The following is a 14,729-nucleotide window of genomic DNA, read 5'->3' as shown; positions in this document are numbered from 1 at the left end:
AAAACGCTGCTCCTTCATCTCATCTTGTATAGTTAAGTCTGCCGATCTCCATCCATGCTGCAATATCTAGCCTAATCCGGGATTTATATATTCTTAGTAAACTCTTAATCTCTTATCCCAAACAACCTCTGGTTGGTAAATTCCTTCTCCAAGCCAACAAATGCAGAGTAAAATGTACCAACATATTTTGTCCTTTTGTTTTGCCTTAAAAATGTCTTTATAGTCTCACCTGCAGGAAAACCAAACTCAGATCACATCAGAAAATAGTGCTTCACAAAGAAATCAATAACACATATTACATTGTATAATAGTTTCCACATTAATCCAATAGGCAAAAAGGCCTACAAAATCTTTAAATGATTTACAGCAACTTTTGGTAGACTGCACACACACACACAAACACCAAAAAGGTTAATATCCATCACGTCTGAGGAAAATAAAAGATAACTGGGGCTCAAAACATAATGGATGCTATAATAACCGGATTATCAGTTATTACAGAAAACATTGGGACTGATCAGTATACTGACAATATCTTCATGGTTCCTAAAGATTCTGTGATAATTCAAGACTGCATTCTTTAACCGATAGATTAATGGGTCTTCTAAAGTCTCCCATTAATGACATGGAGATGGTTTACCAAATTTCTCATGAAACAATATAAGCATAAAGCATGGACTGAGTATTCTAATGACATACAACTGAGTCCTGTATTTCATGAGCGATGCAGAACACCTAAAAGATTGCATAAAACAACACGCTGTGGACGTGACATGTCATAGTCTTTAATTGGTAAATTAAAATAGACTGTGGCAGGGGAAATCCCAAAACTCTACACAACACAAAAAAGCCAGTAAAAAGAGTTTGACTGCAGACGTATACAAATTTAATCCAAGAAAAAAAGAAAGTAAAATATTAGGTAAAGAGCAACGTCAGACAAAAATACTGTAACTTACAGTGTCGCTGAGAGGCTTATCATTTGAACTCCATTAATACAAACCTGATACAAATCTGTGTATTTCCTCCTCTTCGGTCAAGTCTTAAACAAATAATTGTATTTCACATTTGAATAATATGATCAGAAACTCAAAACATGTAAAAAAACCATAAGAGGATGGGCATTTAGACTCTTTAAGAACAACCTTTCTCTTCCCTGGCAGCTGTGATCATGTGACTCACCGCTGGATGATTCACCTGCATTAAATCTCGGCAAAAGTGAGAAAGCAGACCGGTATGGGATCCAACCAGCACAGCAGTCAGGTATGATGCATATGTTAAGACAGAAATAATAACTGATAACTGTCAACCAAAATAACTGATAACCACTTTAGGTACTTGTCCGTGATTGCTGTGAATACTCCCAAAGAGTCTGGGTTCTCAAAGTATTGTCAAAACCTTTTATTCCCAGATGTGTATCGTCTTTATTGTATCTTGTGTAGAGTCTGTTTGTGTGTAGGCGGGGGCTGAAGTGTGCAGGTGGTGGGGTGACGGGGTCCTCCAGAGTGAGTGGGAGGATGGGTCATCTCCTAAACTTGCGGAAGGGCCTGCTCTGGTTGTTGTGTGATTTAGAGTAAGGCTCCCAGCGTTTCCTCTCTGGCGGTTTGTTGTAAACGTAGGCCGACGGGCCCGAGTAGTCATCTTCTGGATTCTCCTCCATCATCTGGAGCTTGGCCTCGATGGCGCGGATTTTAGCACTCGTACTAGAGGTGGAAGAAAAGAAGAAAAAAAAGAGGAGATGTTAGTGGCGAGGCTGAGGGGGAAATACCAGTGCTGGTGCTGAGTGGCGAACTGAGTGATGGGACAGATCTTGGCTCTTGGCTGAGGGGAAAAGAAGAGGCGATATTAGCACTCTTAGTAATGGGAGGGACAGATGCGGGAGAAAAAGGAAGAAAAAAAAAAGGAGCACAAGCAAGAGATTACCAGTTGTGCTGCATGAAAAGCAGACGAAAACTTGCATTTAAATGGTGGAACAGAATTTGAAGGAGCGAGTGAGAAAGATTACAGTGCAGGTAAGAAGAAGAGTGACCGAGTGAATGAGTTCATCCGGTATCTAAAAAGAGAGAGTCTAAAGGGGTGAAAAGTGTTTAAAGCTCCTCTTTTCGCCTGTGTGCAAAGATTATTCTGAAGTTTACACTACAACTGAAGTGTGGAGACTTTCCTGAATCCTCAGCTGATAACTTGCACACACTGGATCGTATCGGTAACAGTTGATACTGTGAGACCAAGAGGCCTTTTACCGACTGAAGAGCTGGACGGACGTACTGGAAGTGTATTTGTGTACGTGAGCGTATGGGCTCCACAGCCACAATAATGGAACCTGTTAGAAGTTGCTTTTACAGGACTTTGACGTTTTTTTTTGTCTAGTTGTACTAATATGAATTTAACTGTTGGTTTGTGAAGTAAAGGAACAAGCGCACAAGCTTTCCTATAATGACTAAAGGACCAAGCTTGAGTTAAATGATTTGCCCCCAAAGTGACCAGGAACTACATCCTCACTGAGCTGGATAAATCTGAAAATGTAATTTTTTTGGGACGACATGCATCCACAAACATTTTACGATGATTTTTTTTTTTTTTTTCAAGACCTCCATTCACGCCAAAAGGAAAATGTTTCTAGCTTAGTTTTTGGCGGCTTAATGTGGGCAGAAGGACAAGACAGTGGGACAAAAACAAATAGATTTCTGAGAGAAATGAAAATGGATGAAGGGGCCAGAATAACAACAAGGACCGATGACGCTGCTGTGTGTGTTTGCTACCGACCTGAGGTGGTTGGAAGTTACCGGTCCGTCCTCTGCCGCCCCGCTGCTCGACGGTTCCAGGCTCGGAGGCATCGTCTTGTCATTACGGAAACCTTCAAACCTCTGCAGACGAGACACGTGGCCGACACAAAAATGACCCACATAAACAGTGATTGAAACACAGATGGTGAGACAGATGGAGAGAGACAAAAAAGTGGTAAATAAGGTGGGAGCAAGAAAAGAAGCCCGTGCAAAGAGAGAACGAGAAACTTGGGGAGTCACACCGAGCTCCAAAATAAATGTGCTTAGTGCATCATGTGTGTGTTTCTAGACTTGGGCTTGTGTCCAAGTCAAGACAATACTGTCAAAGGGAGCAGATAATAACGTGTTCTCAGCACATTTTGGGTACAATCACACCTGCAGTTCGAAATATTTCCGTGCCCATATGGAACAGGACCACATAACAAGAAGAGAAAGAGGAGAAGAAAAACATCCTGTGTGAAGCAGGCATTCAGAAACCATCAGACCAAATAAACACTGACAGCAGTTGTCTGGGGAGCCAACTCCAGCTTCCTCCCACAAAGACCAACGTTATTAAACTGAAGTATTGATTTTTGTTTGGGTCTGCTCAAACAGTAACCAAGCAGGACTGTGCGTCCAGCTCATAATCACACCCTGAGGCACGAGGAGAATAAAGAGAGAGCAGCAAAAACCAATGTCTGCACTCATTCCTTTCAAAAAAACCACCTTCCAAACATCTCCACCAGCCAACACAGAACTCTCGAAACCTGCGAAGAAGAAGAGACAAAAAAAAAACAAAGAAACATGATTGGTATGAGAAAACCTCCGGTGGTTGGTGCAGCAGCAGCCATTCACAGGATATGATGCTTAGATATGAGTTGGTGTAAGTGGGACTTGAATCAAGTTACATAAATGCACTAACATGGTCTTACATACCGTCCCAAGAAATAAACATGTATAGCCAAGAATAGGTCTAAAACAATGACCATTCCAGCAGCCAGGACCCTTCCCTTCCACCTATTCCTTAAAGCGAGGAGCTGGAATGCATGTAGATGTACAGTACATGTCAGGTCATACTGACTCTGTACACAAGCTAGAGCTGAAGTTATAGGAAAGTGAAGTTTAAATGCGTCTAATGGCACTTCTGATTTGAAATAGCCAACACTATAATAAGCACACAATCGCTTCGTAAAGGATTAAAATACGTGTTCAATGTGTTACAGATGCAGTCACAGGAATGTTAGTGATGGTGCGTAATTAATAAATGCAGAGTAAAACGGTACTGAATTAGGACACAAATGCTTAACTGTTGAAACAAAAAAAAGCAGATTTAGAAAGCCATAAATGTTTATGACGAGTTTGAGGCAACACTTCAATAAACTTTCATCAACGTGTACTTCCTCTCTTTCAAAACTATGTAATAAAGTCAAGATGTAAGCCTGGAAATGAGACAACAACTTCTAACGCCGACTGTCTCTGACTCATTTATCCCAATACGTCAATTCTGTGTTGCAAAGACAGGCTTGCTAAAAAATGTATCACATTTGACTGGACATGAAAGATGCTCAAATCTTACTCGTTTAATCAAGACAATTTTGATTGACATATCTGTCTAGCCTGTTAAAGCACGCCACGGGATGACATTCTTACTCTTGCAATTCACCTTCGTCAGCTGGGACAGAAAGCTTTGCTCATAGCTGGCTGATGTGTTTGCAGCATCACACCCATGTGTTGAATCAGAGCATTATTCAAATTAAAGCTGAGCCCAGAGCTGTAGCCCTGACTTTCACACCCTAACCGACTGAGCTAGTTGGGTCTTATACTAAACTAAACACAATCCTATAAGACACCTTCACCAGTCCTGCCACTGTCTCGCTCAGCGGCTTGAAAACCCACCAGCACACAGCTGCTGTACAGAGCTCTTAATCTGCTGCTATGTGCTCAAAATCCCATGCATGGGACACTACTTCCAGAGTCACAAACTGGTAGAGACAGAAATACGCACATTTCTATCAAATAACAATAATTGTAATATTTTTAGCCTGTGCATAAAACGAGCTGTAGCTCAGTGATGCAGCAAAACACCCTCTGGCTGAGGACTTGCTCATAAAAGTGTATCAAATCCAGATGATGGTGGACACCAAAACCCTCACTATGTCAGTAAAGTATTTAATTTGGGAAAACATCCATAGTAGAAATGAACTCAGGCTACTGGCAAGTGTAAGTGAAGCCATGAAGAAGGTGTTGACAGACACTGTGAGTAAAGTAGTAAAAAAGCTTACATTTGGGGTTTATAGTGGTATAAATCACCAAAGCTATTTTTGGTCGGAGTGGTGGATTTAGCTTATACGTGTTGTCTTGGAGGCGGCAGCTTTGGCCTTGACCTCCCTCTAGTCTACTGTGTGTGTGTAGGGCGTGATTCGTCTCTATGCAGGATATCCCTTCACCCATTGCCAGTAGGCGGTCTATTGTTAAAAGACAGGCATAGGTTGTGCTGGGATCTGCTCTCCATAATCTAACCACTGCAGTCGTAGGACACGGGTTCCTCGACTGTTTTTAAATCTCTGAAAGTCAATGATGAGCTTTTTCTAATGCACAGGCGTATATATTTAGTCCCTATATCTGCAGCCTCAACCACAGTGTCATACATAAATGGGATGTGCTTTAATAATCCACTGAGCTGTCAGGATGTAGAAGATTTTCAGTTTCATAAAAACGGGAATTGAGTTTGACACTTACCCTTACCTGTGCATGCGCCCAGCGCACCACCAGCTTCTTGGACAAAGCTAGCTTCCCATTTAAACACTGGATCGCCCTCTCTGCCTCCTGCAGACAGTCACACATACACAGAGAGAGGAGGACGAGGAAAAGAGAGAGAAACAGATAAATTAAGTACTTCTTCAGTGTGTGTGTGTGCATGAGTGTCTAAGTGTGTGTGAGAGTGTAAGGTACACACACACACTTCCTCTGTATAACCCTTTAGGGAGGGCTTCATATCCCACTGATGGACACTAGCTGTGAAACAAGATGCTTATCACGATCCCTAAGCTCACTCCAAAACAAATACTGCCCGCTGAACCTGTGAAGTGTTTTTTTTTTCTTTTCTAGAACCCATCAATATATTGGTGTATCACTGACTAAAGAATTATTTAATTCTTGAAAAATGCAATATCCGCATCCATCAATTAAAGTGCCAATCATTGACAGATTGTGTATCGGAATTGTATCAATTACAATTAGATTTAGTTTCACTTCAAATAACACATTTTTGACAGATAAATCATTGAAAATAGAAATCTTGCACGTACATCTCTGGTGTTGAAGTTGACAAAGCAGTAGCCCCGTGGCTGTCCCTCCAAAGGCCCAGACTTATGAAACAGGAAGTCAAACTGTTTCACATTGCCAAACCTCTCCAACAACTTCACCAGGTGATACCTGTTGAAAAAGGAGTCATGAGAACATACAGTAAGAATATAAATCATATTAATTCTTAATATCTATTCTGTAAAGGATTCTTTAAAAAGAACAAAGCTTGTATTTAGTAAGATACCCCAGATGAAAATGACTCTAATCTTACATCACAAAATGCATTCCACAGGATATTGTAGTTCAACCGTATGAACCAGTCACATAGATCTGCAGCACACTGTGTTTGCCAACCTGCAGTCTGTGAATCTGTCATGTGGGGCTAATGAGAACGACAGCTTTCTCTCCCCGACACCTTTTTAGCAGCAGGCCAGCTGGTGCGGCAGCCCAGTGACAGTAAATCTCTCATGGAGACAATGCTGAGGATACAGTAGCAGGACAATGAGGGAATAAAAAAGAGGAAGCCTCAAATCTCCCCTGAGCACCGAGCTCGGCACAAACAACATCCACTCACTGTGTGGAGCTGCCTGGGACCGCTGGACTACGAACCAACATAGAAATGTTGTCACGGTAGAGCTATGCGTGTGAGGATTTGTAGGTTTGCGTGTAACTGACCACTGGCAGCCATGGGAACAACATTTCTTCTGACAGTGTGAGTTCAGGGGCCTCCCGTAGACTATTTTCACTGCGATATTACTGTAAATACCCAGGTGCTGATTGAATGTTTCCAATGCATGCTGAGCAGCAGGTGCTTTTCCATTTCATGACTCGTCAAAGCTCTTGTGTATGACAGGATTTATGAGTCATATTCTTATTTTTTACATGTGCAGAATGAAGGATTATATGAGGAGAGTTCAATGGCAGTACACGCCGTCCTCCTGATTGATTCGTCATTGAAACCGCCTGTGAAGCACCTCCTCATGTTCTTGAGCTACTGAGAATTCAAAGCAATAAATTACTTCAGAAAAAAAAAATCAATTTCCTGGTTGTTCTTTGGCCGAATTGGCTCAACAATTTGCTCATGTATCACATTATGACTGTTCCCGAATTAATTTAAAAAACCGATGAACATAATTAGTTTGACACAACAGGCATTTTTCACTGCAGACATTTTGACTGGTCATAGTAGAACAGGTGTTACTAATTAGATTAACAACGGAGGGACTACACTTACTCAAATCCTGTACTGAAGTATATTTGCCTGACAGCTATAAGGTACTTGTTACTTTTCACCTTAAAAATGTTTGGACCCTTTCTGTCCAGTGAAAACAATTCATCTCCACATTTGGTGAATATTAATGTGATATTTTCTCCTGTTGGGTTGAGTAAATTCTCCTACTTCTTCAGCTAAACAAAACATAAAAAAGACAGCAACCTTAGATTACCTGAAAAATGCATTGTCACAAAGCTGAAACAGGGCTGTTTTACAGAGCTCATGAAACATTTTTCAAAACACAGACGGACTATTTTACTGCAATACCACTGCTACATACTACTACTGTACTTTTACTTTTGATACTTAACTTAAGTACAGTTTGTTGATAATACCTGCGTACTTTTACTTAAGGATTTTTGAATGAAGGCCCTTTACTTGTTAAGTCAATTTCATCATTTAAAATGGTGGTTTCCCTACTGTGAAATGTCAACATCTCTTCTGTGAAGAAAAGTCTATCAAACCATAAAAAGCAACAACAAAAACAAAACTGAAAATGCACAAACAAAAGAAATCAACAAACACTTTCCTGTATTATTGTTTCGGAGCCTTTAGCTTGTGTGACTTTCCAATCCTCACAGTGACCCCAGATGTTGTATATAACAGCCTGTTATTGTTTAGTTGATTGTTATTTGTAATTCTGAACCTGTATGTGTATGTGTGTGTGTGTGTGTGTGTGTGTGTGTGTGTGTGTGTGTGTGTGTGTGTGTGTGTGTGTGTGTGTGTGTGTGTGTGTGTGTGTGACACCACAAAGATAACTGTGTGACGTGTACGTGCAAGCACGCATTCATGTGCATGAATGGGACTCAATGTGGAACACGGAGGGTGAATTGTGCGTCTTAGCTACAGGTTTTTGTAATGTCTTCCACCCTTCTATGGCTCCCTGGGGTGCTTTAGGCCAAAGACAATTTCTGCTTTTCCCAGACAACACCCTGCAAGCCTGCCATGTGCACTAGGCTCATTTACAAAGAAAAGATGATATTAAATTAAAGTACTCTGCACTCTTATGCTTAAATAGTTTGCATTTGCACTCTCTGAACCTCTGAACAGGAGAGGAGAACGTTATTTAAATCAAATGTTGTAATGCCATCATTTTCATATTGCTATATATTCAGATAAATGTAAACTGGATGTTTGTGCATACGTGTAAATTTGAGAGAGATTAGAAGGCTGACACTCGAAGAACATTTTTTTGGATAGTCCTGAGCCGAACCACAATGGGCCGCTACTCCTGGGGGCTGTAAAAACCACCGGAGGAAGAGGAGGAGAGGGGGGAGGAAAGGGAGGGAAAGGTGGAGAAACTGGGAGAGTAAAGTTCATAGAAGGGAAGTTGACGGTAAGGTGAAAGGTGGAGGAAGAGGAGGAGACACCAAAAGAAGAGAAGAGGTGAGCAGCCCAGGTAGAGACACAGGAGCTAAAAGGCAAAGAAGAGGAAGGAAGTGAAACGGGGGATGTGAGTCCAATCCAGAAAAAGACAAGACAAAAGGTTGGAAGCAGAGTAGGTCAGAGTGGGGAAAGGTAAGAGAGGAAGAGGGGGTAAGTTTTGACTTTCTGGCAAGGCAAGTATCTACAATTTCTGCATACTTTCATAAAAATCTAGGCCTGCAGTATGACAAAGTTCATAGTTATAAGTTCTTTCATAAAACATCATGACAACTTCCAGGTACGCAACTTAAAATGTAACAAGAGTGCCAGAGAGAGAACAAAGTGGAGGACGGTGATGGATTACCACTAATGAGAAATTCCCTCTCTGAGCAACCAAAAGCACAAAACATGAATATGTGCTGAAAGCTCCAGTTACACCTGCTGTGTCTCTGCGCAGGGCAAGGAAATCTGACTCACGTGGGATGCTCATCTAACCTCTGAGAGGAGTTAAAAGTGGTCCTTTCTTTTCTACTGGCCATTTAAAGGGACGGTAGATGAGAGTATTAGAGTTTTCTCTGAACAGAATTGATACCTGCACAGAACCAGGGGAAAAAAAGAGAGTCTGAGATGGAAGAAGAAGAAAGTCATAAGCTAGAAATCGATTTTTGCACAGGTTTGTAAACTATGAGCCCTTCATGAATATAATATCCTCCTCAGAAAACTTTGAGATCAGTCACAACCACGACTACACACATGCTCCAAAATCGTTCTGACGGAGGACACAACGGCTGATACAAGATTTAAGTGCAGCCTTCTTACCTCATCACATTCTGATCTAATATTTCACCCTGACCAACCAGAGCAGAACCTCTAAATCAGCAAATGAGACGAAGTACGACAATAATACAATTCTAAAATGTTGCTATTATATTTTTAAAAAAAGGCATTTAAAGCTGGGGTAACCTTTAAATTTTTGCCATTATTAGGCAGAAATTTCATTATAACCTTTCAGCAAATTGTTATTCAAGTGATACCCGAGGCAGTTTTTTGGAAAAGGACAAATAAATTAAAGAAACTTGTATGCTCAAATTGACCATTTATGTTTCAAATTTGAAAAAAATATCTTGAAAGAAAGAAATAAAGCCACCAACTTGTCGTACACAATTTTCAGTTTTAAATGAACAAAAAATCTCTTCTAGAATAAACAAAGTCTTATTAATATTCATGGCCTTGTGTATTCATAATCAGCACCTTGCATTTCAAGTCTGATTTTCACTTCTGCACTGAGTTTTGGTTTGACGTACCGGGACTAACAGAGTGAGCACTGCGTTTACCCAGGAGCTAATTAATCTTCCCAATCAGCATCAGGGGCCACGGGCATTTCTCTTGTTTTCCCTCCATACTGTGGGGTAGTGAGCTATTTAAGGAGAGGTAGAGCAGAGCAGGGAAAGGGGAAGGAAACGCCTGTCTAGACGCCCACCAGAGCTACAGCCCATACATTCTCCAGCATCCCCCCACAGGCACACTAACACACCGCTCACCCCGAAAAACTACCGTCTCTATATGGAAGAGCGCTCTCCACACTAACATTCGGACTTTTGCACATTTATACGTGCGACTACACACAGAAATGCAACAATAGAAGGTTTGCATGTGCATATGATGTTGTGGAAATGAGACACGCTAATAATGTACACACAGACACCTTAGTGTGTTGAAGCCTGCACCTCCACCAGCTGCCACCCAAACATCAACTGTGTATTTAAACATGCTTACACACACACACACACACACACTCACACACACACACACACTCACACACACACACACCACGAGGGTGACACAGAGAGAGTAAACAGGGCAGGTGAGTGAGGAATGATGGCTGCTCCTTAGCAGAGCAGGTCTCCACGCCTCGCTGCCTCTCTTTCACACACCCAGCCCTGTCTGCTCAGTCTCAGCCTGCAACACACACACACACACACACACACACACACACACACACACACACACACACACACACACACACACACACACATAAACATGCAAACACACAGTTAATCAATCATATATGCACACACAATGCATTGCCTCTCCATGAGGTAGAACCTCAACTTAAAAAGCAATATCTCAGGTTCATAACATGGACCAACTTACAAGAGCCTCAAATACAACACTTGTTGCTGCTAAAAGTCCAAACTAACCTTGTTATTTTATTCAGCTGGCTGGATCATATGTTTGAATCTGAAAATGTGTACCCTTGTAGTGACATACAGATCTGTTTTTTCAGTTGCAATCACTTTGAATCTCTTAAAATGTGAGGAGGTGAGGGGAGAGGGGGACTGTGTGTTTCTGTCTGAAACTAGAAGTGGATTTACTCACTCTGTAATTTTGGGATCAATGTTGCCTATCCACAAGCGGTTTCCATCATGGGCCGCACTCTCTGACATGATGGAGGCATTTTTCACTGTCTCTGCTGCAGAAGACATGTGTACTCTGGAAGGCAGGAATAGAAGACAGAGAAATTAAGTTTACAAAGAAAGGCGGAGATAAATTGAATCTTTTGCATTTGTGTCAGATACTCAGCAGTCATTAAGAAAGGCAGAAAAGGAAGCGGTTATTTGGAGGACTAAAAATATTGCCTTAGAGAGAAACTATATTAAACTATGCATCCATCCATCCATTATCAGCCGCTTATCCGGGGTCGGGTCGCGGTGGCAGCAGGTCCATCAGGCCGACCCAGGCTTCCCTCTCACCCGCAACACTTTCCAGCTCATTCTGGGGGATCCCGAGGCGTTCCAAGGCCAGCCGGGAGATATAATCCCTCCAGCGTGTCCTCGGTCTTCCCCGGGGTCTCCTACCAGTTGGACGTGCCTGGAAAACCTCTAATGGGAGGCGTCCAGGAGGCATCCTGAATAGATGCCCTGACTAAACTATGCAATACTAACTATATCTCTCTGAGCACCGCGGCTTACACAATCGATCAAAAGGCATCAGGAAAATGAATAAAAGTTATCAGAAAAGATATGTCCATCCACTTGACCTCTATATTTAAACCACATTCAGAATGAATGTCTGTGCTGAGACTCTTAATCGGTGCCTTCTAATAAGGAGCTCCCTGGATAGCCAACACTACTACTATTAACACTACCTATGTATGCAGACTAAACTGTCTGCATACATAGGTAGTGTTAATAACATGAAGACAGTGCTAACATCAACTGTAATTGGGAGCTTATTCATAGTCAAACGGCAATTAGATGTATTTCAATTCATTAATAAAAAGACAATCATTTGTCAGTTCACTTAGATTCATTTCTCGTTTTAATATATTTAATGGGAGCATGTTATGTTGTAGCATCAGTACGCTCAATGCAAATATGATTATAACATGACATCTGTAAAGCAGTGACGGGATTGTGGTCAAACACATCTGAGACGCAGTTTAACGCTCCACTATGTCAGCATTCATTTTATCTTGTGTACATTTTGCTCCAGTTTAGATATCGAGCTTCCCCCGGTAATCATTATTGTTGAAATCAGTAAGGTACGTTACTTTTATTTACTTTTTTTTCGCCTAATTCTTGTGAAATAATAAAGAAAGAAGAACTATGATATCGAGGTTTCTCTCAGGAAACGTTGCTTCGAGCTAACGATAGCTTAGCGAACTGAAGGCTGGTCGACTGACTATCCGCGCGTTGTTCGCTGGTTCAACCGACTGCGTGACGTTAAAGTTAAACTCTTTTCGGTCATTCAGATGGCAACATGTTAAAGATAAACTAAAAATATCCACTAAACGGTTAACAGTCCGTTTAGGAAGAGCAGCCAGTTGCTATCAGCTATCTAGATAGCTTAGATAGCATCACTTTACCTCCTCGATCTGTCAAACTTCCTCTTTGATAGCGACTGGATTCTTAAATTGAATTTGCTTAATCCCACTTCGGGATGATTCCGTTACACACTAATCATTTCAATGTTTATGTTTTCCTCCTGTAAAACTGACCAGGCTAGCTAACCTAGCTCGAAGGATAAACAGTCGACTTGCTAACGTCTCACAACAAAGGCGCAGGGTGATGTTGTAGTTTGTTTAACTGTCTGTGGGTTCAAGAGAAGAGGCTCGATTTATTTTTGACGTGTCCCGCACATACAGCGAGTCATCTTGGTTTAACGTTTCAGGTGGGAACTCCGCCCACTTGGTACGCCCCGTACGAAGTTTCGAACACACAACTGGACGTTACATGGTGTCGGCGCTTAATGATGACGATATAAATGTCAAATGTGGCTTTCCCCTAGCTAACATGCTTCTGTAAATGCTGAAAAGTAAGTACGTGTACTGTTCGGGCTCATTTTCAGTTGAAGGTCGGGTTTTTACCGGGTCGTTGCTGATATTAACGGTAGTGTTGTGTTTAGCAACTACGTGGTTGCGTTGTATGTGTGGTATTAGCCCGTGGTTGATGCATAATAAGTCGATGAAGTGCTGCATGCACGCCCCCCATCACATCGACCTTCACACCGCTTGACGTAGGCTACACAAACTGCTCGGACCAGTCAGTCACATAAATACGTACGCAGTAAGTCTATCGTATCCGACCCCTCGGGTTGTCTGCTGTACTCGAGTACCAATTACACAAAAAAAAATACTGTTGTCACTTGCATGAACGGCTTGAAGGACCCATGCATTGCTTCGTTTATGTTCCACTCAGGAGCCTGCATGATGAAAAGGCTGCTGTAGTTGATACCATTCTTTTATTTATTGTTAGAATTGTCTGGCACTTTATAGACTTTTCAGTTAATCAATTAAACATACCACAATGTAGAGGTTAATTGATACATAAAATACTCATTCGTTGAAGCCCTAGTCTGAGGAGTTTGCTTTTAGGATGCAGAACCAGGCGGAAAATCACCAGATACACTGGTGTATTATTTTTCTGCGCAAACTGTAAAGTACAGAAGAGAGATCATGCGGGCTCAGCAGCTGTCTTCAGCCACTGGAAGAAGGAGAGGTGTTTCTGCAGCTGCTGCTGCTGCTGTTGTGTGTGTTAAATCTACAGGATATGAGGCTACAGTATCCCACTGAACACCTGTGCGTCACTTTTTCTGCTTGACTTCCACTCTAAAGAGATCCGTCACCGTCCCATATCTGAGCTTATCTGCTCTGCCACTGTGCGCCATATCGCATCAGGTTGTCAGGAAACCTGCAAGCAACGGATGCCTGGTCTGGGTTTGTATTGTAGGTGGTGGTCCACAATCTAGCCTAAATATTGCCATTGGAATATGTTTGGATTTTGGTTCATATCTGGAGGCGATGTTGGATTTACACCAGGAACTTGTGGCATGGCCATAGCAACCATTGCAGACACGATCAGTATTGTGTCTGGGATGTTTGGGCTCTAAGTGAATGGAGGAGAAGTGTTAAAATATACAAATAAACAAAAAAGACACACTGGGTTAAGGCTAATTCTGACATATTTGTAAACACATTTCTAAATGTGTCGGCATGGCGAAAATGAGTGCATCAATATAACTCTTGATCAAATCAAGTGATATAGTATTTATATTATATTCCTGGCAGTGTGGATATATCTTTGAAACTGCATTTAGTATCAATCTCCATGTAGAGAGATACAATTATAATTGTATAGTTAGAAGGATAAGTAAATGTTAAAGGTAATCTGAAAATTACATTTCCAAAAATCAAACATGGTGGGTGGTGGCTTTTGCAAGTGGGTGTTTGGAAATGTAACCTGCAGTGATGCTTTATTATGCAAATTAAATTTATGTCTAGTGTAGAACAAACACATTTAATAATATATTTTGGAACATTTGATCTTCAGTTGTGAGCACATATTTAGTTTGACTTTTTTATATTTTGTAAAAAAGTGAAAATAATTCCTACTTTTTTTATCATTTTGCAGAAACATTATCTCTGTAATATGATCCATTTGGGACCGTTCTAGTCAGTGTTTTTCTACTCCCAGCTATAAATACACACCAGCCAATAGAGGATGTCAGTCAAGCTGTAGTGCACT

General features: G+C 41.3%; 1 protein-coding gene across 1 annotated transcript; it reads right to left on the bottom strand.

Moving 5' to 3' along the window:
• Positions 1-763: 763 nt before the first annotated feature.
• rbm18 (RNA binding motif protein 18) lies at positions 764-12,706 on the bottom strand. The gene is made up of 6 exons (XM_079235640.1): positions 12,572-12,706; positions 11,083-11,196; positions 6,068-6,194; positions 5,505-5,585; positions 2,761-2,861; positions 764-1,700 (listed from the first exon to the last, which is right to left on the bottom strand). Exons 2-6 carry the CDS (start codon positions 11,187-11,189, stop codon positions 1,520-1,522), a joined length of 597 nt encoding a protein of 198 aa, XP_079091766.1. The 5' UTR covers positions 11,190-11,196; positions 12,572-12,706; the 3' UTR covers positions 764-1,519.
• Between the last annotated feature and the right edge of the window lie 2,023 nt (positions 12,707-14,729).

Source organism: Taurulus bubalis (assembly GCF_910589615.1).
Source record: "Taurulus bubalis genome assembly, chromosome: 19".
Taxonomy (NCBI): domain Eukaryota; kingdom Metazoa; phylum Chordata; class Actinopteri; order Perciformes; family Cottidae; genus Taurulus; species Taurulus bubalis.
The sequence above is the reverse complement of the archived record's forward strand: the minus strand, read 5'-3'. Positions and strand labels throughout refer to the sequence as shown.

What these genes read in the sequence shown, in the direction of transcription:
- rbm18 (XM_079235640.1), bottom strand. Translation starts at nt 11,189, where the DNA reads ATGTCTTCTGCAGCAGAGACAGTGAAAAATGCCTCCATCATGTCAGAG. An exon ending in ATTGATCCCAAAATTACAGA is followed by an intron (nt 6,195 to 11,082) that starts GTGAGTAAATCC and finishes CTTTTTCAACAG; the next exon opens with GTATCACCTGGTGAAGTTGT. An exon ending in TCAACTTCAACACCAGAGAT is followed by an intron (nt 5,586 to 6,067) that starts GTACGTGCAAGA and finishes GACTGTCTGCAG; the next exon opens with GAGGCAGAGAGGGCGATCCA.